This window comes from Melanotaenia boesemani, chromosome 16 (assembly GCF_017639745.1).
Source record: "Melanotaenia boesemani isolate fMelBoe1 chromosome 16, fMelBoe1.pri, whole genome shotgun sequence".
NCBI lineage: Eukaryota > Metazoa > Chordata > Actinopteri > Atheriniformes > Melanotaeniidae > Melanotaenia > Melanotaenia boesemani.
In genome coordinates this window covers 19800252-19825250 of record NC_055697.1, presented here as the reverse complement: position 1 = coordinate 19825250, position 24999 = coordinate 19800252, and the positions used below count along the sequence as shown (strand labels likewise).

Below are 24999 nucleotides of genomic sequence, written 5' to 3'. Positions count from 1 at the left end.
TTGTGCACAAATTTAAGATGCCTCTATTCCACTTAAAACCACAACTCAACAAATACGTCAAAGCAAATCAGGATATATGACGTTTGCACACATTTTAATGGCAAATCTATCTAGTTGTGCTTTTAAACGCTGAACAAAAGAAGAAAAGGGGGAAAAAAAGAACTTACATAGTGTTTGGATGGATTCCTTCTCTTCTGCACGTCCACAACATTAACGTCAAGGACAGAACGAAGCTGCATCTTTACAGGCTGAATTCAGTTTGCAACAACAAAAATGCTACAGATGATACAAAGGAAAATATCTACCCATGAATACCTGAGTGTAAAAGAAAGACGAAAAAATGACTTGTGTGTACGCTAAAAGCAAAGTTAAGCGGATAAAGAAGAAGAAGAAGAAAGATTCCTTTTCCCTTAGGTTTTTGGTGCATCCATGAATTGATGGTGTCAGATGGTTTCGGAGCTTCTGAACTTCTTGTAAAACATGACAACGCAATGAAACTGACGTTTTATCAGACTTTTCCTTCCTGAAGATGGGCTGCACCGTTGCAAAACAGAGCAGAGGGCCAGCACAGGGCGGTCCCTCTTCAGCTGACTGGACACACTTCACAGAACAAGCGAAGTCAGAATATTTGGGAGTAATTCTTGAGATAATGAAATGAATGCGGATGGAGATTAAAACGCTAATGATGTCTTCAGTGTTTCCCATAATAGGCAAATAAAACAAAAATTTGTTCAGTAAGTGGGCACATGACACAAAACTCATCCTTTAGGGCTACTCTGAAATGTTCATACACTAATTTAACCAGTCATGTTATACAATTACTTTGCTGCCCTCTAGTGGAGAAAGTGCGGTAGAAGCAACAAATGTAACATTAATAATAATAATAATAATAATAATAATAATAAGCTACTTTTCCTACTAGGAAATATTCTATATTTTAGTGTCATTGCTTTTACAGTTTTTCCAACGTTTCTATGAGGAATACTGTAGGGTAAACTGGGGAAAACCGATAGTGGAGGAGAACAACATCTTTTGTATTTTCCAGCAAAACTCACAAAGTGGGAGTTATTTTTTTTACACAATGAAACATATGTGTACAAAAATTGGTACTACAATTGATAGATTTCCTCTATTAAACGTATACATAAAGTGGTCACAGCAATAGTTAAACTAATGTAATAATGGAAAAAATAGGCTGTCTGTAGCTGTTAGCTATTAGCACACTTAAACAAAATCACAATAATAATAATGTTGCAGAAGAATATTTGGACATAGTTATTATACTTTAGATGCCAGTCACAGTATGGATTCTAAGCAAAACTGTTGTAATCCACTCCAAACTGTAAAGTGAAGTGACTGATTTTGCAAGTAGAACATTGAATGCTGTCTCATATTTCAAAAGTATGCCACATTATTCACAGTAAATGGACAATGTAATTAATAACTGTCACTGAATAGAAACTGGGCTAAAATAATATCCTATAATAGTGAAGTGGAGTATAAACATAATGAAATAGATGTCTTTAAAAAAATGTAAAAAGTAAAAAAACCTGGATTTTTATGAAAAGGGGTTTTATTTTACAAAATGTACCATTTTAGAAGTCATGCACATTATCATGGATTACTTTGCTGCATTTTGACTGTCTGCTTGCTTCCCCCCCAAGTGTCATGTGGCCTGGTTGTTGTAACCTACTATTTGTGTCGATATAAATTTTATCTTTAAAGCATGTTTCAGACAACTTCAACCAAAATGATTTACTATCAAATTTAAACAAACCAAGATAAGATAACGCTCATAAAATGTGAACAAACAAGACACTGGAGCTTTTAGAGAAATCTTTCATAACTAAGTAAGTTGTTCTACACATTAGGAGCAGCACTGGAAATGTAATCTGATTACAGATGCAAGCAGATATTACATTAGCATTACATAGAATATATTACCGTTGGACTTAGATTAATTTATGGATTTGAAGACTTGGTAGTTTTGCTCTAAATGTCCAAATATCAAGCCCAGCTCAACTTAAAACACCTAGCTGTCCCAGCTGTCCCAGCTCCCTTAAATGAATGAGAATATAGACAATAGTTTATACTTTATGTTTAAAATGGACTAAAATGTGAGGGGGGGGGGGGGGGGGGGGGTCATCCATTTTCTTCTCTTCATGACGACAGTGACACTAGCAGCATGCGCTGTAGAAACGAAGGGGCTGAGCCCGGCGCTGCTGAGACGCTGAGCTGTGCACGAGCACATCCTGTCGAGGAGGAGATCCAGGAAACAGGGGCGCGCTGATCAACTGCGTCAAGTTCTCTAATGAAAGAGCCGCTCGCAGCGGAAACAAACCTTTTTATCCTTCAACATAAAGGCGTCGATGCGCTTGTTCTTGAATTTGGTAATGTTGGCACATTACCATTGCGAACTGCTGTTTTTCCTTTTTCAGAATAATTCTGGTGAATATTTAATCCTCATAAACATAAAACAAAGCGTGAACAAAATTCTTTAAATGCGCGTGTGTTTGCTCATTTATGCTATTTGGTTTTATTTGGCATTTTCAACGGAAGTGTATATGACAGCGCATGCTAGCTTGACGTTGATCCGCTAACTTCTATGTGGTCAGCCTACCGAAACATGAGGTCTGTTTATTGTCCATTTTTTCTTCGTTAGCGTTAGACAATAAACATGTCCTCATAAACGTGATTTTGTTGTAAATATTTTCGATTTCTAACTATTTTAGTTTGTATAAAACGGAAACGCCTTTGCGAACAGCGAACTCCTATCCTCCTCCGTCTGCGTCCTGTGGCAGCTAGGCTATGATGTGATTCTGAATAAGTGTCGGTGAGGGAAGTTATAATTGACATTATTATAGCTGAATGGCTACAGCACCGGCCTGTCAGCATTCATTTAACGCCTGTATGGTTTTATTCCGATAGCCACTTCAGCTCCCCGTCGGGAAGCACCGCTATATTTTCTTGGCGGAAATAACCGAAGGCACCTCATCCACAGCACTGTAGTACACCTTAAAAAAAGAGAGATGTCTTTCTTCAATTTTCGGAAGATATTCAAGTTGGGGCCTGATAAAAAGAAGAAGCAGTATGAGCATGTACACAGAGATGTCAATCCAGAGGACATCTGGGAGATTGTTGGTGAGCTGGGAGATGGAGCTTTTGGTAAAGTGTACAAGGTAAGTTAATATGTTACGCTATTTCCGCCCTCCAGTTTTCTCGTTTTCTAACCCATTTAATTTCCAAGACACTCGCGTCCGTCGTGTTGCATGGAGGTCACGAGATGTAACGATAATGTGACAGCAGCAATGATTCGGCCCCTCTACAGGCCACAGTCCCTAGCAAAGCCCAGAAACTTAGATATACCTTTCAAATGAATCCTGCGACACTGTAGTGCTGTACTTGAACTGTTGACTTCGAGTATATTCCTGTTGAAGTAACATGACCAAGGGCTGGCGCAGGAAGTGTCAGGGGCGTTTCTCATTTTTAACCTCAAAAACATATTCTTTTGCTTACAGTGGCAGGCTGACCAACTTTGTCATACCATGCTGCTGCACTTGGTCTTTATTAAACTGTTGAAGGTGTGGTTCGCTGTCACAGAATAAACATGAGCTCAGAAATGTCCAAATGTGTTGTTAAAAGTGAATCCTGAAGCTCACAGGACGCTCAGTAGATAAAATGAAATAGAGCAGGCGAGGTGGCAGCCTGTAAAAATGACCATGGAAGTAGTTGTTGATACTATGCCACTGACAGATGTATGAACTTGTATGTAGATTTAGTGTTATCATTGCTGGTATTTTGTATATTTTTATTTCACAAACATGTAGATATTCTATTATAATGGTACTACAGATATGATCTTTTATTTAGTTGTTTATAAGAGGTTTATATTAACTGCCAGGTGGAGGCATGATGCATAAAATACAGTTTTAAGTGTTGGACCATTTAGTTTTAGTGAACTTTTACATAAATTTCCATGTTTTCATGTCCTGTGTTGTAACCCACATTAAACAGCTTTTTCTGTGTGCACACTGTCTTCCTTGTCACCCTTGTTAAATTCTTATTTACCTTAATTTGTTTCCTTGTCTTATTAGCTGGTGATCTAACTGTTTTTCTTGTTTACTCAGCTAAAGCTTTAAAGTAGACAAATACACAGTACCCCTGTCATTGTACTAGTTCCCTGTTCTTACATGTAGAAGGGTGGAGAGAAGTGGCCTTCATTTAGGTGCATTTCTATCAACACACACCACTATCAATACAGGTATTTCAGAGGCTTATGATGGCTTTTTCCTCTAGGCGTGGTGTTAAAGTGTGAATCAGCTGTTTAAGTGAGACAAAGGGAGAGAAAAGAGTCCTTAACTCATGACATTCATGAGCACAGGTTATATTGTACCTAAAATAGTGGAGAGATAGGTCATCTTAAGGACCTAACACAAACTACTTAAAATTCAGTTTACACAGTGACTCATTTCACATACCAGTACTTGTGTTAATGTACTTGTGCTGTACTATGAGAAATGGGTCCTCTATAGGTTGAGTGGCTATATCACTTTATTTGAACACACCAACTTATTGGCAGTGTGCTTGATTATTTTGGTTATATCAAAAACAAGTGCTTATACATCCATTTAAAATATTATGACACTAAAATTCTGACACTCAGTCCTTCAAAACCCTGGGTTTAAAATGCTGTGTTCTTGATGAACAAAGGCAGGACAAATCATAGTATCATCAAACTAACACAAAATCTGCTTACTTCATGTATTAGGAATGGTCTGTCACAGGGACATCAGCCAGTACAAAGGGAAAGTGATGGGGAGTGTCAGGTCAGTGTGTAAATATAGGGTCTGACACAGCAGTTGGCGTTAACACTCCCTCCTGTTTCTTTTTCCCTAACTCCCTGACATTGTGTCTGTATCCATAAACATTAAATCCACAGCAAGCCCTAAAATAACTTCACAGGCACTGTTTTTATAGTGTTTAGTGTAATTTTTGCTATTGTGCCAGCCCACCCTAAAGTTGGAAGGAAATTTTGGAATATAAGAAGTTCACAATTACAAGAAATAAGGTATTTGTTATTTCAGTAGTATTAATTCCTGTTAGAGGTGTGAAAAAGTGAAAGAGGAGAGAGAACAATTTAAGGGGGGGAAACAAAAGAAGTATGTAAGAGCAGATTGGCTTTTAATGGGATAAGTCAGAACATGATGGAGCTTGAGCATTTTTTTTAATGTCTTGACTTCAAGTCATTATCAGTTTCAAAAATATACTGACCAACATTTCCAAATGATCCTCATGTCCATATTTTGCCCATTTTGTTTATGTTGCTTTTAGGCCCAGAATAAACTGAATGGGACCCTCGCAGCTGCTAAGGTTATTGACACAAAGACAGAAGATGAACTGGAGGACTACATGGTCGAGATTGACATTCTGGCTTCCTGCAACCACCATCACATTGTCAAACTGCTGGACGCCTTTTATTTTGAAGGCAAACTTTGGGTAAGAAAGCTTGTGCCTGACTAAGAGGAGACTCTTCCTTCCTCATGCATGACCATTGATTTTTTTTTTTTTTTTTTTTAGACAGTTGCACATAGAGACACAAATTCAACAAAAACTGTCCTATGTTAAGGTGTTTTTTCTTGAATTCTTGAAGGGTAATTGTAGTGATGTATTTTACTTTTGGCATATTTGTTGCATAAAATGGTGTTTGCTTGTACGTGTACTGGTATGCTTCTGCAGATGTCTGCAAGGAAACATTTGAAGCCTTTAGCTCAGTAAACCACATTTTGACCTTATTTACCTTCATATTAACCATATTAAGTGTAAAAAGGTTTATTTATAATAACAAATGAAAAAAAGGAATTCTCTGATCCCACTCCCATCTCTGCATACTTATCCAGCTATCTACAGACATGGTCAGTGGATCTCATTGTGTGCACCAAGAGGCCCCAGAGCTATTAGGTCATGGCAGGTGGTGTCATGTGACTGCCCCTTGTGGACTGGCCACAACTGTAGGAAGATAATGGAGTGGTTTTAGTGGCTGGAGAAAGTGTCTGTAAATAATTCAGAGCTCCATGCTAGTCGTACCTTGGCCCTTTGTCCATATGCATCCTCATGAATTATTGTAAATTTTATTCCGTTTACTCAAGTGGAAAATGTGTTGTTAACAAAGCAATTATTTATGTGCAATTTTATTTATCTTTGTAACAAGAGCTGTCAGCTGCAGGACTGTTAGAATCTGGACAAAGAAGATTTTGAGATTGCCCATGTTATAATTGTTGTTAATAGCTGCAGTGTAGAACAGGAATAACCACTTTGTTTCTTCTCTTTGTCTCAGCCTTTGAATAGTGGGTGGTGCTTAGTTGTATCTATGATTATTTTTTAAATCATCTGATACAACAAGTTTCCAAGTAACATCCAGATGAAGCCAACGAAAACAAAGATGGTGGTCATGTAAATGCATTGTGCTTTTATAACTACATAAAGCATTTTACAATTTAAAAAAAAAAACTTGCTATGTTCATGTGAAGGATCTTGCCTACATGTTGTCCACTCAAATATTTTGTTTTTTGGGTGTTTTCTTTCTGAATAGGTGAATGAGTAGTCCTTGTATTATTAGGAACGTTTGGTTTTATCATGTTAGAATTTCTGCACGGCATTAAAAGCAACACAACTGTGTACTGGATCGTGTAATCAAGTCATACTTCATAACATTTAGTGTGAATTTGTAAACTATGCAGACTTTCTCTATGTTGTTCTGCATGTACGCGAGGCATGACTGGGGAGGACATCTTAGCATATATGTTCATTTAATACAAATGCAGATATACACACACACACACACACACACACATATATATATATATATATATATAGAGTTGATAAAAGTCCCGGATTCTCAGCATATACATATATATACTATTTTTTTTATTAGGATGTGTAACACTAACAACTTTCAGAAGATCCTCATCAGTGTCATTAGGAATCAGACAGACCCTCTGCCAGTGTTTAAAACAATGGCTGACACAATGAATTGTCCCAAAATTAAAAACAGGAAATGTGTAGACAATGCTCAGTATGGCTCCCAAGTGCCTGATTGATTGGCTCCCTGGAATGTCTCCAAACATGTAATCAATAGCATTATATTGTTGCTTATGTCTTTCCAATGAAGCTCATGCTGCTTACCTACTATAGATAGCACAAGTTGTTAGACTAAACTAATCATTAGCTCTGACAGTTAAACTGATGTCTCATTTCACTATTTTGCCATGTTACTCATTGTTCTAGTTTTCTTTTCCAGATTCTGATTGAGTTCTGTGCCGGTGGTGCGGTCGATGCCATCATGCTTGGTAAGTCCCTCATTCACTGAATGAAATGGAAAACTATAAAGTTCTGGGACTTTCTTTGCTCCATCCTTGAGTGCCAACATTTTTTTTAATCCATCCAAAAACCTCCACTGTGGGATTTTTTTTCCTTCTCAGCAACTTGGCCTTTCTAAGTCTGTAATTATTGTGGCTCAGCTTTCAAGGAGTGGCGAGTCCATTTCCATGGTCTTCATTTTCTGTATGTAGATGCATTGTACTCGGTGGTCTGACTCAACACGATTTGTAGAGTCATGCATGATGTAAGAGTGGAGTGTGTCCTGCAGTTGCTATTGGTTACCATTAAGGGATCACATTTGATGTTAATCTGTCCAGATGGCCCAGTTTCAGCTTACTTTGTGGTTGTTTATCTACAGAACTGGAGAGACCCCTGACTGAGCCCCAGATCCGGGTGGTGTGTAAGGAGACTTTGGAAGCCTTGATTTACCTCCACGAGAACAAGGTCATCCACAGAGACTTGAAAGCTGGAAACATTCTCCTCTCCTTGGATGGAGATGTAAAATTGGGTAAAAGAAACTCATCTTTTAGCAGTGTGGTGAAACAGTAATGAGTCATGTATGCAACGGGAAGTTCGTAAAGATGGAAAAAAACATTGTATGCATGTAGTCTTTTATACACCACATAAACAGGAGTTGGTGAGGCTTTGAATTGGTTATATAATTTTCCACAAGTCAAGTAATAATGCTTTTGCTGTAGCATCCATAGATGCTGGCTCCCTTATGATTCATGTTCTGTAGGCAGAGGGTCATGATAGAGCCTGGCAAACAATAATTATCAAGCCTGTCACTAGGGTCTTGATGATAGATCTTTCTCTCTCTAAGATGTAGATACTTTAAGTGGTGCAAGAAAAGAAAGCACACTGAAATCCTTCCACAGGTAATGAATATGCTGGCTGGTAATAACTCTGGAGAGCTTCATGAAAGGGAAGAAATAAGTTCACTGTTCACTACTGGTAAAAGCTTTAAAAAAAAAAAGGTCCAACAATAAGTTTGTTGCTCTTGTAATGAAAAAATGCTTTCACTGTATAACCCAGTACCTTTTTAAAGATTAGCTTGATTCTGTTAAGAAGAGAATCATTTCTTGTTTCTACTTTCAGCTGACTTTGGGGTGTCTGCTAAAAATACCATGACGATACAGAGAAGAGATTCTTTCATAGGCACTCCATATTGGTGAGTCATCCAGCCTAAATACAAGAAGGTCTTCTATCTGATAATTGTCCTTGCATCTCCTGCAGTTGTGTTTATTGTGAGATTTTGGAAAAAGGTTTCATTCAGCAATTTAGACACACTAGAGTATTGGATGACCTCTGCTTTAAATACTAAATAAGCTTTCTGTTTTCAAGGTTCATACTAAAATACTTGAGGTGTTGTTTTACCTTATTTCACTTTAAAAAGTAAATAAATAAGGGACATAGAGGTTTGAGAAGGTGAGGTTTTATTCTGAAATGCACATTACAAATCCACTGACTGATTGAATTTTGCAGGATGGCACCTGAGGTGGTGATGTGCGAAACTTCCAAAGATCGTCCGTACGACTACAAGGCTGACATCTGGTCCCTCGGAGTAACCCTCATAGAGCTAGCACAGATTGAACCACCCAATCACGAGATGAATCCCATGAGGGTGCTACTGAAAATAGCCAAGTCTGAGCCACCCACTCTCATGAATCCCTCTCGCTGGTGAGATAGTGTGCTAGTGATAACTGGCGTGGTGGCACTGGGATGTTTACAGATGGAGATGAGGTTATGTTAAGTGTTTATTATGGGAGAGCATGATGAATTGTCAGTACCTAATGCAATGGCTGCAGTGGGAAGAATGGCTTTATATTGATCCCAGAAAGCAGGGCCCAGGGAGTCATTTTCTGTTTTATAGTCAACTAAATGATTCTTTGTTTTTGAAAGGTCACCAGAATTTAGTGACTTCCTGCGGAAAGCTCTTGATAAGAATGTGGACAACAGGTGGAGTGCAGCACAGCTTCTACAGGTGAGCAGCTTTACTTTACCTGCATTGTGGTGTTGTACATATCCATCTTTGCATATTTCATTGTAGTAAAGTTTCTTTCTGTTTTGCCTGTTTTTCTTATACTTGCTACATAAACAGAAAAAATATTTGCTGTGTTTAGCTGATAGTTTATGTCCCTTTCTGTGTATGTAGCATCCTTTCGTTACCAGTGTAACTGATAGCAGACCTCTCAGAGAGCTCATAGCTGAGGCCAAAGCTGAAGTCACAGAAGAGCTTGAGGATAGCAAAGAGGAGGAGGAGGAGGAAGAACCCGATACACCTGTGGTGGGTAGTTTGATTCCTGTATGTGTAAAAGAAGCATCATAGTATTTATCAAAACATATTTTCTGATTAAGTTCCAGTATGTGGCATTTAGTGGTTATTGTAATATTTCTAACAATGTTAGACGTGAGAATGAAAACTGTTGTTTTAGTTAACTTAGAATGATTTCAGAAGGTGTGGGTCTGCTTACATGAAGTCAACATGTTTCTACAGTCGGGCTGAAAAGACAAGCCAGATACAGGCTGTTCTGAGGGCCTATTGCCTTTTTCTTGCTCTTAGCTGCTTTGTTGTTTGGCCTAAATAAATCCTAGACACTACTTCTTTTAAGAGTAAAATAATGGATGTCATCAAAAAAGCCATCATTGGGACCTTTTCTTTAGCCCTCTGATAACATGTTGTGGTTTTTATGTTTTTCTTACTGTTGGTTCAGGCGGCTCCTGGACACAAGCGTGCACCATCAGATGTCAGCGTGGCCAGCTCAGAGGATGACAAAGTGCCTCCAACTTCCTCCACCCTGGAGTCTGTTACAGAAAACATGGAAACTGAGCCTGTTGAGGACCAAATCAGTGATAAGCTTTCTGATAAAGGACTTGGACCAAGTGAAGTAGATAAGACTGAGGAGGAGAAACTCTTGAAGGTGTCTGATGCCGGTAATGAATGTGTGGCCTCGGGAACAGTAGAAACCAACAAGGACTTTAACCCTGAAGATATTTCCCAGCCTAAACCAGAAGGGGATCAAACTGAAGAAGTTCCTGGTGAGATTGTAGTGTCGGAGCCTGATGAACCTGTAGATACTGTGGATTACCAAGAACATATCAGTGATGAAAAAGAAGAGGCACAGAAGACAGAGGAAAAGATAATGAGAGATGAAGCTACTCCAGTAATAAATGAAGAGGAAGAGCATCTGAAAGAAGATGAAGAAGAACAAGCTTCTTCAGATGAATCTATAAAATCACAAGAAAAACCAGAAGATGCACTAATAAATGTAGATTCCACATCTGAAGAAGTGACTCGGGTAGAAGAAGAAAACAAAGAGCCAGATAACAAATTAGAAGACATTGGTAATGACAACCGTGAAATTGTAGATGCAGAGAAATTGGATATAAATGTACTGGACACAAATATAAATGGGGACACAGACACAAAGTCAAGTTTGGAGAGGCCTAACACTGAGATTCTGTTAGAAAACAAGACCATAGAAAGTGAATTAGAGGAAAAGCCAAAGGATGAGGCCCCTGAGAAGTCGGAGCAGCCCGAACAAGAGAATGAGTCCAGAGGGGAGGCTGAACTACAAGAACAAACACCAGCTGAATCCAATGGAGTTAATGAAGAAGTCAAAGACGCATGTGATGTTTTAGAACAAACAGTTGCATCTAAAGATGTCTCTCTGAAAAACGATGAGGAGAAAGCAGCCCATACAGATGAGAGCACTTCCCAAGATGCTGTCTCTGTTCAGGAGAGTGAAACAGATTCAGAAACCAAATTGGAGCATGGAAGCCCTGTTGTGATCAAGTCTGATGTGGAGAAGGACTCTGATTCAGGAAGCAGCTCTGCTGCTGACAGCAACAGCCTCGACCTCAATCTGTCTATCTCCAGCTTCCTGTCCAAAAGCAAAGAGGGGGGCTCTGTGTCTGTTCAGGTAATAAAATATCTACCTCATTCACAGCTTCAGTTATCAATGCTAAACTGATCATTTCAGTCTCTAAACCATGCCATATTTTGGCAGGAGTCAAAACGTCAAAAGAAGACTCTGAAGAAGACACGCAAGTTTATGGTAGATGGTGTGGAGGTCAGTGTGACGACATCAAAGATAGTGACCGATAATGATACCAAGAATGAGGAGATGAGGTTCCTGAGGTATGCCTGCGTCCAATCTGCTTGACATGCTGTTGGTCTAAATATGGGATGTGACCTAGTTAACAAGCTTCCCTTAAATAGTTCTTGTTCATTTCATATCTCCCCACAGCTTTTTACAAATACCAGATGGGTTATCTGCTATGATTAATGCTGCATTATGTTACTGTCTTTGCCATTGTTGCCTTTTAAAGCCATGACATGCTGCCCTGACCGTTTGCACTAGTGTTGTTTCAACATTTGCTTTATGTTTCATGACCTTGTTGCAGTGTTGTACACGGTAAATGTGTAAGTTTAACACCCAATAATTCAAAACGTTGAGACTAGAATAATCAAAGCAGAGAAAGAAAAGTCCTCCTTTGTATAGTAATAAGATTTCTATTTCTTCCTTATGAGAAAATAAATTCACATGAAGTAATTCACAATATGAAAAAAGTATTACAATGAGTTGTCCTGACACAATTGTTGTTGTTCTTCAGGCGACAAGAGTTGAGAGAGCTGCGATTTCTTCAAAAAGAGGAGCAGAGGGCCCAGCAGCAGTTGAGCAACAAGCTGCAGCAGCAGAAAGAGCAGATCTACCGGCGCTTTGAACAGGAAACTTCTGTGAGTCACTTTGTACTTCATTGCTAAGGTCGGTCTGTGTGTATGCGGTGGGTGGGGGCGTTGTCTATTTTTTGTTTGTTTTTATATGTAGCTTGCTTCTTGAAAATAAGCTACTTCATTTCAGAGCTTATTTAAATCTGATAACGTACAGCTGCACAATACTTCTATACTATATATAGAACACTTTTCCATACAATAAAAAATATAGAAAAGTGTATCTTATGACCTTCTTAATCATATGATTATTAAACACACACATTCATCTTGTCTCTTGATTTTACAGGCAAAGAAGCGTCAATATGACCAAGAAGTGGAAAATCTTGAGAAGAAGCAGAAACAGACCATCGAGCGACTAGAACAGGATCACACCAGTCGACTCCGAGACGAAGCTAAACGCATCAAAGCAGACCAAGACAAGGAGCTCTCAAAGTTCCAAAACATGTTAAAGAGTCGGAAGAAAGAGGTATTATCCTGCATGATTCTTCACTTGACTGACTGAGCTTTTATCTTTGAGAACATCTGCATGTAACATGCAAGCTGTTTAACAGTGCATGTGTTTAACATCTTAGCCACTGGCATACTTTGTTGTTTCCTACTAATACTGGGGGATTGCTTGGCCCTGCTGTTCTGTCTCATACAGTATGTGTGCAAATGATAGCAACAAGAAAGCTGTACTCTACTATATTTCTCCTCGATGCTGCTTGCTACATGTTGTGGTATCTATTATTTATCTGCCCTGAGGCTTCTGGTTCCCTCCTGAGAAATTCTTCGCTACCAAAGTCCATTTGTTATTTTTAAAGAACTATTTAAAGTCTGAGTAAAGCAGAAATAAATCTGTATGCTGAGTTTGCCACACCACAGACAAATGTGCTGTCAACTACTCAGCCAAACACAAATAAAACATTTAACAAGTAAATTAAATGAAAATCACAGAAAGTGAGCAGTGTGCTCTGCTCTCAGATGCTGTGGGTGTCTTCACCCAACACCAATCTCAGGCCAGTCCAACACTATCAGGACAAACAGCAACATTAACTAAATAAAAAAAAAAACACTTAGATGTGAAACCTCAAACACACCTAAAGATATTAAATGTTTCAGACATATTCCAGTTGTGGCGTTTTCATCTTTGTTAAATTACGAGACTTGCATTTTTATGGTGGGTACATCCTGCATGGATTTAACAGACGTACTTTGCATACTTACATACTTTGCAGCATGAACACTACAGTTGGGGGGGGTAAGAACCTTAATCCTGGGGTGGCAGCAGTGTATCATTGTATCCTGATCGCAGCTGTCTCAGTAAAAGATTGTAAAACTAATAGGTGAATAATGAAGCACGTGTTAATATCAGTTGCGAGATTTCCTAATACAGAAGCTCTGCACAGAATTGATCAACAGAGCATCCATCCTCTCACCATGGTTACTCCTTAAACTTTAGTTTTTGTCATTGCGGTGCTGCTCTCAGACATCTGAGATGTCTGGCTTTGTTAAAACGTTGTCAGGGCTGTGGTTGTGTCATATTACAACCTCTCGTTTCTCAAAATTAATCCATTTTTTGCTATTGTTCCCAAAAACTTAAGCAGACTGCTGAAGTTCTGCAGATTTTGGCATCCATGGAAGATGAATGTCCATGATGAAGGCAGGGCAGTTAGCTAGCTAGTGGCCAGTCCAATTCTAATGCATTTTATTTGATCTGTTTATAAAAAGTTCCAGTGTTTAGGGATTGGGTGGCTTTTTTGCTTGTTTTTTACACACCATCCCACAACTTCATGGATTTATTTTACACCTACCTTAAAAATCTAGAGCGGAAAGCAAATGAAAAACAATGTAACCCCACAAGTCAACAAAACTCATTTTTTGCGGGCCTTTAATCAGTCGTGTTGGAGCAGGGATGCATGGAAAACCTTCTGGACTGTGGCTCGCACAGGACCGAATTGAGGAGCCCTGTCTAACACGTAGAACTTGTTTCCATGAAAATCTCTGAATTTGCTTCACTCTGACTTTAATAAAAGTTCATTGTCAGGCTGAGCTGAATGGTGGTAAATGAAGCTTGCTGAATATCTTTAAGTCTTCTTGCCTTTTTCTCTGCTCTTTAGCAACTTGCCTTTCTGGGTGCTTTTACTGTGCTTGCAGTTAAAGTGCTGCTGTATGAAGCTGTTTCTTGGGGCAGTTGAGCTGACTGGCTTCTGTTGCACATTGTTGTGTTGATTACTTTGTAGCTATTGTGTCCTCTCCTTTTTATTTCTAGACCATTTCTTTACCCACTTTAGTAGTATGAGAAAACATTTAGCCTCAGCTTTGTATTTTACTGTTTAGAGAAGTGAATGCATTTAATTTACCTACTGAATATGTGTGTACTTATTTTTTTTGTCTGTTAACCATTGTACTCAGTATTGATAATGTATTGAAACTGTTTATTGAACTAACTGTTCTTCTCGTATGAGTGTGTGAGGTGGCTTTAGTCATGGGATGGCCAACATTGTATGATTTTTCTGAGTGGTGTTGGGTGCCTTTGGGTCAAATAATACATATCCTGCAGCAGAGTAACTGATATGGAATCAGACAACAAATTTACGTGTTTGAATATTACTGATTAATATAAATATATATCTGTATTATTTTAAAATACACTTATTATCTATGACTAAAATTTATATAGACATTTACAAATTGTGGTTTTTGTTCCAGTCTCAGTAATAAAAATACATAAGCAGTCCTAAAATCAGATTTTTGTTATTTTTGTTTTCCTGCTATAAGTCTAGTCTGTATTTGATTATTAAATCAGACTTGGATGATTCAACAATCTCCGGGGCCTCACTAATTACCAAATCATTCCAACTCTGTTACTCTGCTTTTGTTCATTTCAAGAGTCAAAATAATGATGTTCATGACTGTGGTGATTAATTGAATGCAAAGCGGTGAAGGTAGAGCTGTCATCGAGACTAACATCTTTTGCCATGCACCAGTTGAATCCTTCTTTTTGACATGATTCTAACTCATGCAATTCAGCCTTGCAGCTCTATAGTGCTCTAAAAAGTAAGATTTGTTCAAAGGAATAGCAGTAAGCTGTGGAAATCTAGCATGATCATATTAAATCTGATGGTGGCTGGATGCTATCCCTCCTCTCAACGTGGACCGTGCATGTCTCCCACTGTTGTTGCCCAGCTTTGTTAGATTTTCAGAAAATCCAGCATCATCCAGCTTCTGCATACTCACAAACTGTAGGTCAAACAGGAAGTTGGACAATCACCCAAACACATGAGAAAAGAGCTCATGAAACGATTAAAGGAGGACCTGTCGCTCCTCAAGACTGCAGAGGTAAAGCGTCACCTGTTTCTTACTCTGTGAAAGTCTGAGAAATGACTTTCTCTGTCTCCATTTAGATTTCCCCTCTCCAGTTAACTTGATTCATATGATTACAAGCATAAAAAGTTTGTCTTCATTGCATCATATTCGCTACCTTCTGATTTATATCCACTTTCTCAGTTCTTTAAGAATTTACCATAAATGGTGACTGTCTATTACTATTTCTTTTACTATTACTATCCATTATGCCTTTACATGTAGGGAAAGATACACAACAAGGAACAGAGCAGCTTTATGGCTAAACTGGATTCACAAAATTGTCCCATTGACTCAAAAGTATTTCTCTTGTGTATTAATTTGTGAGTATTTTGAGTTAGTGCAGCACAACTAACATCTAGGTTTTCCTTAATGTCTTGATAGTCTTAAATTGAATTATTTTGCCCTGTTACAGGTTTGTTTCTTATACTCTTTTTGTAAATGGGGTGTACAAATGGTGTGACATGTGACAGACACATTGTGAGCGTGTGCATAGAATTTAGGGCACTACTTTAGTATTGATCCACAATACTATAACGATGTACTACAGACACTCTTTATGAAGTGTAGATTTTATTATTTGAAGATTTTTATTTAAGTCTTCCATCATAGTAAAGCAAATACCTTTTAAGTATGTAGCATGAATACAGCTCCCCATTAAATACCATAAACTCATTTTTTACCTACAGTACTTCTACCATTTAATGTCATGTGAAACTTATTAAAGGAGATCAAATTATGTAGTCATGTAGTGGATGAGCTACGTCAGAGCACGTTACATTAGGGAGTAAATGCAAACATTACTTTTGTTTCCTCAGTAGTCATCTCTACGAAAGGTCCTTTCCAGACCTTTTTCTTTCTTTGCTTCTAAAAACAGATATGCATCGTGCATAGCAATGTCTTTATTTTCTTTTAAAAGCCGTTTTCTATTAAGTCCATGATCCAGTAGCATGCTCTTTTACATGCTGGATTCAAGTAAAATGCTGGAATTATGAGCTGCTTTCAAGCATTAATAACTAATTGAATGGCCCCCTCTCCCGCTAACATTTAGCCAGACCTGCGCTGTGCGCTCACTGACATTCCCAAAGTGGAAAACCCATCTCTTACATATCTGAGGAAGAATCTGTGTGAGTGCTGGTGTTTATTTTTAGTGGGTGTGCGAGTGATCCTCAGCCTGCAATGTGCTGTCTGTCCCTGATCAGGGCGAGTGCGCTGTGTGCTCTCCTCCGCAGGCAGTGGCCCAGGTTATGATACAGTCTTTTCAGTTATCCTCATGCGCACTCTTCAACGCTCAGATGCAGGATGTAAGTGCCCCCCCCTCCTCCACCCACCCCGTTTCTTGGCATCTCTGGCCCATACTTAGATGTGTGTGAAGTTAAGTGGCAGGATTGTTTGTGGTGGTTCACTTTTACTTTAAGAACTACACATGTAAGCATGGGCGGCGTTGGGCTTTTTCTCTTTTTTTTCCTATTATTTTGAGTGTTATCATTGTACTTGTGGAGTGGTTCTTTCTTCCTCTCCTGCTCAGTACTTTTCCTCCATCTGGTTTGTGTATTTTCTATGGTAAATATGTTGTTGCATAAAAGTGGATTGAGTCTAGGATGTACTGTGGTGATGCAGTTGTTGATCCTGCTTCCTGTCTGGATCCATGTTTGTACCTGTGGTCCAGTTATATCCAGGCTGCCTGATGGGGTGGCTGATATCTGCCTGTACTGTGCATAGATTTAGTTTGATGTTACACTTTAAATCATCTTAATTTTGGTTCTAAAGTCTGATAGAAAATGTGTAAATGTAAAACAGAATGGCTTTATTTAGAACTTTAAGTGCATAAAGAATAGTAGAAAATCCAGTAATGTTAACACATACTAGTTATTAGAATACATAGATTTTTTTCTTCATATGATCCAGCTTTATTGTGTAATTATGAGATCAGTAATACTTAATCAGAGTACAACCTATCATTCTGGCGCTGGCTATAAAACAATAGACATGTACTTTAAAAGAAATTGTTACAGCTTTTTTAATTAGGTGTATTTTGGAGGAAAGAAAGTAAGCTAATGGGTCCTTGTGTAGTGAGATGAGGTGCAACGATTCACCACAAATTCTCGTCTTTTGGGGGAGAAATGGTCTTGCAAGTATGACCATAAATGATACATTTAATTCTTAATATAGTTATGTTTCATTCTTCAACAAGAACACTTCTTTGTATTTCAGGTTCAGTCTTAAGAATCAGTACACCTCTAAGTTAATTATGATGTTGACTGAGGATGATGCAAATGTCAGCGTAGATGTCTAACATAATTAATCTGAGTCTCTTTTAAACTTTTCTGTCTTTTTTCACTTCCATTGTGGATTGTTGCCATCCATGATCTGAGTGTTTTCACTGCTAAGTCCAGCTGATGATTTGACATCGTAGTGCTCTGTGTTTGAGTTTGGAGTGGATGACTACATTACATCGTTTTGTTTCAGGCAGTTTTGATAGGCGTTTGTACTGTGACATTTTTATTGTGCTTTCTTCGCTGTCCCTATTTACGATGTTTAAAAAGGATAACAGTCATTTTTTTTCATCACAATGTCTAATACTTCGTGTGGCTGCTCCTCACTGTACCTCTTCTCTCTGGCTGCTCAGGAGCAGGAGTTCCTACAGAAGCAGCAGCAAGAACTGGATGGAGCTCTGAAGAAAATTATCCAGCAGCATAAAGTGGAGATAGCCACCATTGAGAGAGACTGCCTCAACCACAAACAGCAGTTAATGAGAGGTAGGAGATGGAGAAGGAACCTCTGGGAGAAGATGAAATGAAGGCCCGTTAATCAGCTTTTAATGGCTGATGTGATAAAAAACAATCATAAACATGCAGTCCATCACAGAGGATGTTAAAGGGCTTTTTGTTAGCGTTGTTATATTTATATGGTAAAGCCAAGAGAAGCTCTGATTGATTTCAAGAATGTAGCTATGGCTTGTTTACATGCTGGTTTCACATCTGTTCTCAGTTTAGCTTTTTTTGCCGTTAAACTCAGCAAAAAGGTAAACAACTCAGCTCAAGCATCCTGTGCAATTTTCCAGTCACTTCATTGGCACAGTGGTGAGATATGAAACCAGCAACCGTTTAAGATGTAAGATGAAAAAAAAACTGTACTTTCACTTTTGACTTGCTGTCAGTGTGTGGAGGAAGTGCATGTCAGTGATGTTCTCTTTGCACACAAAATGTGGTTAATAGTAAATGACGTTCAGCCTGGAGGATACAAGCACTCTGTTTCACCAGACATGTTACAGCCTGTCCAACTTGCTGCCATTATTTTTGTTTTCATCCCTATACATTTAAGCATCTAACATGCTTGCACATGTTTGCTAAGCAGCGCGTCCATAGCCTTGCGGGATCCCTTTGTGTGTATTCACATCTGTGTTTTGTAGCTCGGGAGGCAGCGATGTGGGAGTTGGAGGAGCGCCACCTGCAGGAGAAGCACCAGCTTTTCAAGCAGCAGCTGAAAGACCAGTACTTCATGCAGAGGCACCAGCTGCTGAAGAGACATGAGAAAGTAAGAGTTGCATTATTCTTTGTTTTACAACACTTTGATAGAAAGCACTTTATAAATAAAAAAATATTATCATCTATTTAAAAACAATGCTTGATGCAAAACTGGATTTATGCTTTTTGTAGGAGATGGAGCAGATGCAGCGCTACAATCAACGTTTGGTAGAGGAGCTCAAAAACAAACAGAATCAAGAGAGGGTTCGCTTGCCCAAGATCCAACGCAGTGATGCCAAGACTCGTATGGCCATGTTCAAGAAGAGCCTCCGCATCACCGCCACGGCAACTGTCACCCCAGAGCAGGAGAGAGAACGGATAAAACAGGTGCAGACATGGATGCAGGCTGATGTGTTAACCTTTCTGCTCGTCACTTGGAAGAGGAGTAATTGAACATTTATCATGTTTTTTTAGTAGCACTGTCACACCTAGTAGAAACACTTTTTTTTTTTTTTTTTTTTTTTTTTTTAATCCAACTTGTCTGGATTTTAAGCCAGTAACTTTCTAGTCACCATTTCACACATTTCACTCCCTTCTTCAACTTCAAAATGTTGTTTCAGTCTTCTGATGGCCCCATTGAATACTTTGAAGTGATATTAAACATAACAAAAAGCAGCAGGAAGTTTGTTCTCAGATACTACATACACATAAAATAAATAAGTAAATAAAGGCGTTACTGAAAAGAGTTGTTTAGATACAGTCAATATGTTGTTTTTTTTAAACCAGCCAACGCTGCTGTCAGTCGTTCTCTGTGTGGTACTCCAAGTATAATGATCAGACCACTTTTCAAAAACAGCTCTAGTGCCATAACACTAAATAGCTTCATTGTAGTGTTTTTGCAAACTGTTGTCACATGTTTGTTGTGTTTCGACTGTGTGGACCAGTTTGCTGGACAGGAGGATAAGAGGCAGAAGAATGAGAGACTCCATCAGCACCAGAAACACGAGAACCAGATGAGAGATCTGCAGCTGCAGTGTGACTCAAACACCAGGGAGCTACAGCAGCTGCAGGTGGGGCTAAAACACACAAAAGCACACACTTTTTTGTGTTTTGATCTGATTGTATATAATCGCATCGACAAATCTATAGACCACAATAAAACGGGTAAAATTATTGAGGCACTGATGTTAAATTGGCTTGTTTTCATAAAATGTTATTTCCTAATTTATTTTACAGCTTTTTAGGAATTCAGCTGATATGAATGTGCTGTTTACAGACACTGAAACTGAAATATGTTCTTTATTCAACTTTAGCAAGGCTGTACGTGCAACCCAACCTAGACACACCTGTGTGAAGATCAGAAAGCTTGACTTTTTCAAATGCTAACAAAGGCTCTTTACTTTGATGCTGACTGATGCCGATCTCTGTAACTCAGTTAAAAAAAAGGGCAATTACACTTGTACATTACGAAGTGAATGAATCATTCTGTATGAAACTTGTAGACTGCTTCAATGTTCAGTTAAACAAACATAAATGTTGTGGGGCAACATTTATATTTTTTAAACAGTCGGGCACACTCGCGGGACAGCCTTGTTGCTCATTAGTATGTGCAGCCTCGTTAAGCTCCACATTAAAGGATAAAGAAGACTTTGTGTATTTACAGCAGCTGCTACTAAGTGGTTGTTTTAGTATGACCTGAGGATTGTCATCCCTCTGAGTATGCTAAATGTCTGATGCTGGTAGAAACTGTTGGGCCTCTTGTGTAAAAACTGTAGGAACCTGATTAGCTGAAAGGTGAATGACGGGCGTCATGAATAGGGATGCGCAGATACCATGTGCAAGTACTCGTACTCAGTATTCATAAAAGTGCTCTGATACTACAAAACCGATACCAATGTGAAAAAAAAAAACAGTGCTGTCAAACTTAACACGTTGACGTGAAGAGATTAATCTGTGTGGTTTTTTAATGCATTAACACAGAAACCACTAAAAACCACTAAACCAGGGGAAAAGTGTGAGGCTGACACCCATGTTATCAAACGTGAGATTAGAGCTCTACTAGCTGACCACAGATCAGCCCTGCTCTCCGAGCTCAAGACGTCCTTCCAAAAACTTAACAAATTGAACGAAATCTAAACAACCACTAGCCAGCACAGCAGACTGTCGTCACAAGAAGAAAATGTTGACGTTGTTAACCAGCGGCTGGAGGAAGTAAAAACTTTATGCACTCAGCTTCAAACTGATAAGAAGAAGATAAAGGCTAAGTTAACAGACCTGAAGGGGAGAAGCGGACGCTGCAACTTTCGGCTGATTAGGCTCCCAGTGATCAGTGTTTGGTATGCACAGTTATAGCTACCTTAAATTTAAGTGGTAATCATTATTATTCTTCTCCTTTTATATTTAACGTTTATCTTTATTTAAAATTTTATCCTTTCTTTAAGATTTTATTGATTCTATTTAACAAAGTTATTACTCATGCCATATTAAAAATCTGAATTCACAGGGAAAAAAACCCTATTTTGGGCATGTAGGTGCTTTGTCACAGAGGTGAACAGAATCCATCAAAAACCACTTTATCTACCATATTTATGAAGATTCTAACAGTTTTCAAGCCTTACAGTAAGAGAATGGCTGCAAGGTGACTTATATATCACACAATTAACCACTCAGTCTGGTTCACACGCCTTACCAGTGAACTGTTATGGGATTTATTACTACTTGTATCGATACTCGGTATCAGCAAATACTCAAATGTAAGTACTTGTACTCGGTTTGTAAGAAAGTGGTATCGGTGCGTCCCTAGTCATAAGAGGACCGATCTTAAAAATGCCATACTGAAATAAAATCATGATTTTTAGAATAGTTTTTGTAATAAAAAGAAAAAGCAGCGTAGTATAAAATTCAGTTACAGAGATTAAGTATAAGTTTAATTACATAATTATGTCATAATGGTTTTTTATTGGTTCTATATTTTTCTTCTTTTTCTAAAAGTAACTTTCTAATTTATACATTTATATTGAATACAACAATGTTTAGTATCAAGATAATAATAAACAGAATCATTTAGAAACACAACAGAAATGGGAAACTGTCATTACAGCATTTTAGTAAAGAGTGAGTGAACCAAATGCAGGATTCATCCTCATGGATTCTCTTTCAGAATGAGAAATGCCACCTCTTAATCGAACATGAGACCCAAAAGTTGAAGGAGCTGGATGAGGAGCACAGCCAAGAGATAAAGGAGTGGAGAGAGAAGCTGAGGCCTAGAAAGAAGGTAGCATCATTCTACATTTACTCTTTGACGTTTGAGGTGATTTCTCTTACCATTTCTCCCAGCTGTTGTAAGCACTTCAGCATCTGTCTCAGTTGTTTGTATCTGCTGCCCCCTGCAGGCTTTAGAGGATGAGTTTACACGGAAGCTCCAGGAACAGGAGGTCTTCTTCAAGATGAGTGGTGAATCCGAATGCCTTAACCCCACCACACAGAGCCGAGTATCCAAGTTTTACCCCATACCAAACCTACACAACACTGGTTTATAGCCTCCTGTTTGTCTGTGCAACAAAACAGACTCCAGTCAAACTTGTCTTTTTCTCACTGATTCTTCGTGGTGGAGCAATAGCCTTTTTTTTTTTTTTTTTTTTTTTTTTCTAATCATGAAAATTTCTGCTTTGCTTTGTTCTGATTCCACCATTAGTGAGCATGACGTGCCTATACACCATTAACTCGCTTACTCAAGTTTTTCAGCTTATTGGGAAATGTCTAATGTAATATGACCTTTTTGAGCATGTTCAGAGTTTAAAAACAGCAGTTGGTTGCTTAGGTCAGTCATGCTTGTTGTATTATCATTAGGACTGCCTGCTACAGTATAAATTATTTCCAGTGCCTGGTATGTTTTTTTCAGCATTTAGGCTCTCCTCTGTTTTGTACAACTTGCAGTTCACACAGAGGAGACTTGACTCTTCTTCACTTACACAACTGATTATCATTTCTGCTCCTTATCCCAAGATTTTAAGAGATGTCTATTTTTTATTTTATTTTAAACATTTCATGGTGATTAAAGCCATCATTGAGGATCAGTTTGGCTGCCTGTGAAGGAGGTCGTTGTGAAGGAAGACGAGTCTAAAGAAAACAGACTGTAGTTGTAAGACTTTGTAATGGCTGTGTAGTCTTTTGTGCGCTGTGTCTAATGTCGTCATGGGAATCAAATACAGCGTCATAAGGCTGTGCGTTCAAATAATATAGAATGTACTGTGTTGTATGCTCCATATATGAAGTTTGATCAAGTTACTGTGCTTACAAAAAGCATTTTACCATCCTTGGAGATGAATGAACAAAAATATATATTTAGCACGTAATGTCATTTCAATGCTGTAAAACACCCCCTTCTGTTTCTATTAACAGAGATGACTTGTTATGTCTTGGAGTTGTTTCAGTATGTAAGGTAAATGGCTTTATCCCAAGTTATTTTGAGCAGGACTCCTGCAAATGAATGATTTGTTGTAAAGTATGAATTATGAAGGAATGTAAAGCTTGTTGATTTGCACTGTTTTGCCACATGAGCTGCAGATAGAAAATATGCAGTATAAAACTTTACCCAGGTCTATTTGAACTCCAGACTGACAGGACTGTCAGCATCTTCATTTTATTTTTTTTCCATTATTATAAATTTAACTTTTTCAGTCAAGCCATTAGTATTTTACAAATGCATCTAGTTTTCTAAATTTTTATTCCTGACATACCACTGCTGTAACTGCTCTTCATGCTGAGCTCACATCCAGTGCTGTACCTAAAAAATGAGCTGCATCTTAGAACCTGGGATTAGTTTATTTTGCAACTGCAGATCATCGAAGCATCTTATAATTTTTGTATGTTGATATTCATTATGAGTACAATTCTGTCATAAATGCTGGATTTTTATTGGAGTAAACAGATTTTGTCATGTGGATTGCACCATTTAATTCATAGATTCCATTTATATTTTTCAATTGAACATTTTACAGCATTTTCATGTGTCATTCCCTCATAATGGACATTTAATATATGCATTTTTGATGTCAGATCCAATGTATTAAATGCATCTTTATAAATGGACATTTTTTTTCATGTAAATTAAATATCATGTTTAATTGACAAATTGAGTGATGCTGTTTTGAGGTCAAATTAAGTCACAAAATTAGTAAGACACACAAATCTCAAAAATAGATTTATTTTTGTGTCTTTCAAATGTTTATCAAAAGTTGTGTTCAATCATGTCAAACAAACTGGAAACATTTTATAATTATATCTTCTCAAAATACAGAAAAAAAAATCAAATTCAGTGCTCTTTTATAAAAAAATATACAACTTAATCAGTCCTGTCTTACTGGTTATCTGAGTCACTCTCTAACAGAAACATTTTTATTTTTTTAATACCAACAAACCTTTGAGATAACCTGCTTCTTATAGTGACCCTGACTGAGACTAAGTCACGTTTGAATGATGCTTTATGCATTTAAAGAGCTAACTGTTGCCATTTATGTGGGTTTAATGTATAATGGATGTTTTATATCACTTATCTAGACCTTAAAAGAATATAATCTTAAAATGACAGCAAAGATAAAAAAATACACCTTACATTCAGCGGAAAAGATTTAAAAATAATAAAGCAACTGCGTGAATTTTCTCTTGACCAAAGCTGCCGCTGGAAAAATGAATGCAAGCTTCTAACTTGGTAAACATTATACACCCCCTTATCAAAAGATTGAGATCTTTGTCACAAAAACGTGGACCAGCATCTCCACTGAAGCCTTTTTTTTTTTTTTTTTTTTTTTAGATTAATGCATTTTTATTTTCTTAAACTGATTTGTCAACAAAAGGCATCAATAAAGATCATTTGCCCTCTTGCATTGCTAGAATTTAACACATAAAAGGAAAAAATAAGTAAAGCTTAAATTGTGATCCAGACGTAGATCAGCCACCGTTGGCTTGACGATGTTGCTGATCCCGATCTGCCACCTTCTTTTCTGCTGCAGCTGAAACAAAATAGTGCCGCGATCAGATAAATGACATGAATCTTAAGTTTCTAATGATGTC

General features: G+C 38.0%; 3 protein-coding genes across 7 annotated transcripts in view; 1 reads left to right on the top strand and 2 right to left on the bottom strand.

Moving 5' to 3' along the window:
* Positions 1 to 647, bottom strand: part of LOC121655659 (SH3 and PX domain-containing protein 2A-like) — a 53394-nt gene extending 52747 nt beyond the window's left edge. Inside the window, exon 1 of one of the 2 annotated variants that reach the window (XM_042010443.1) lies at positions 168 to 647. In XM_042010443.1, the coding sequence (XP_041866377.1) occupies positions 168 to 239 (72 nt within the window). In that variant the 5' untranslated portion in view covers positions 240 to 647. The remainder of the gene's footprint in view (positions 1 to 167) is intronic. The other variant, XM_042010444.1, reaches the window with a different exon arrangement.
* Positions 648 to 2587: 1940 nt separating this feature from the next.
* Positions 2588 to 24225, top strand: slka (STE20-like kinase a). Of its 3 annotated transcripts, none has more exons than XM_042009727.1 (19): positions 2588 to 3179; positions 5332 to 5496; positions 7298 to 7346; positions 7736 to 7885; positions 8476 to 8548; positions 8863 to 9057; positions 9280 to 9361; positions 9533 to 9664; positions 10092 to 11300; positions 11388 to 11518; positions 11995 to 12118; positions 12402 to 12581; positions 16693 to 16764; positions 18090 to 18219; positions 18873 to 18997; positions 19120 to 19314; positions 19872 to 19997; positions 22088 to 22201; positions 22320 to 24225. In XM_042009727.1, exons 1-19 carry the CDS (start codon positions 3030 to 3032, stop codon positions 22464 to 22466), a joined length of 3549 nt encoding a protein of 1182 aa, XP_041865661.1. In that variant the 5' UTR covers positions 2588 to 3029; the 3' UTR covers positions 22467 to 24225. The 3 variants fall into 3 exon arrangements, with proteins under 3 accessions (XP_041865661.1, XP_041865660.1, XP_041865662.1); XM_042009726.1 differs by lacking the exon at positions 16693 to 16764 and adding an exon at positions 15344 to 15436; XM_042009728.1 differs by lacking the exon at positions 16693 to 16764.
* The window catches only part of col17a1b (collagen, type XVII, alpha 1b), a 25075-nt gene continuing 24193 nt past the window's right edge, over positions 24118 to 24999 (bottom strand). For both annotated transcript variants that reach the window (XM_042009724.1, XM_042009725.1), the window contains one exon: positions 24118 to 24938. In XM_042009724.1, coding sequence (XP_041865658.1) covers positions 24877 to 24938 — 62 coding nt within the window. In that variant the 3' untranslated portion in view covers positions 24118 to 24876. The remainder of the gene's footprint in view (positions 24939 to 24999) is intronic.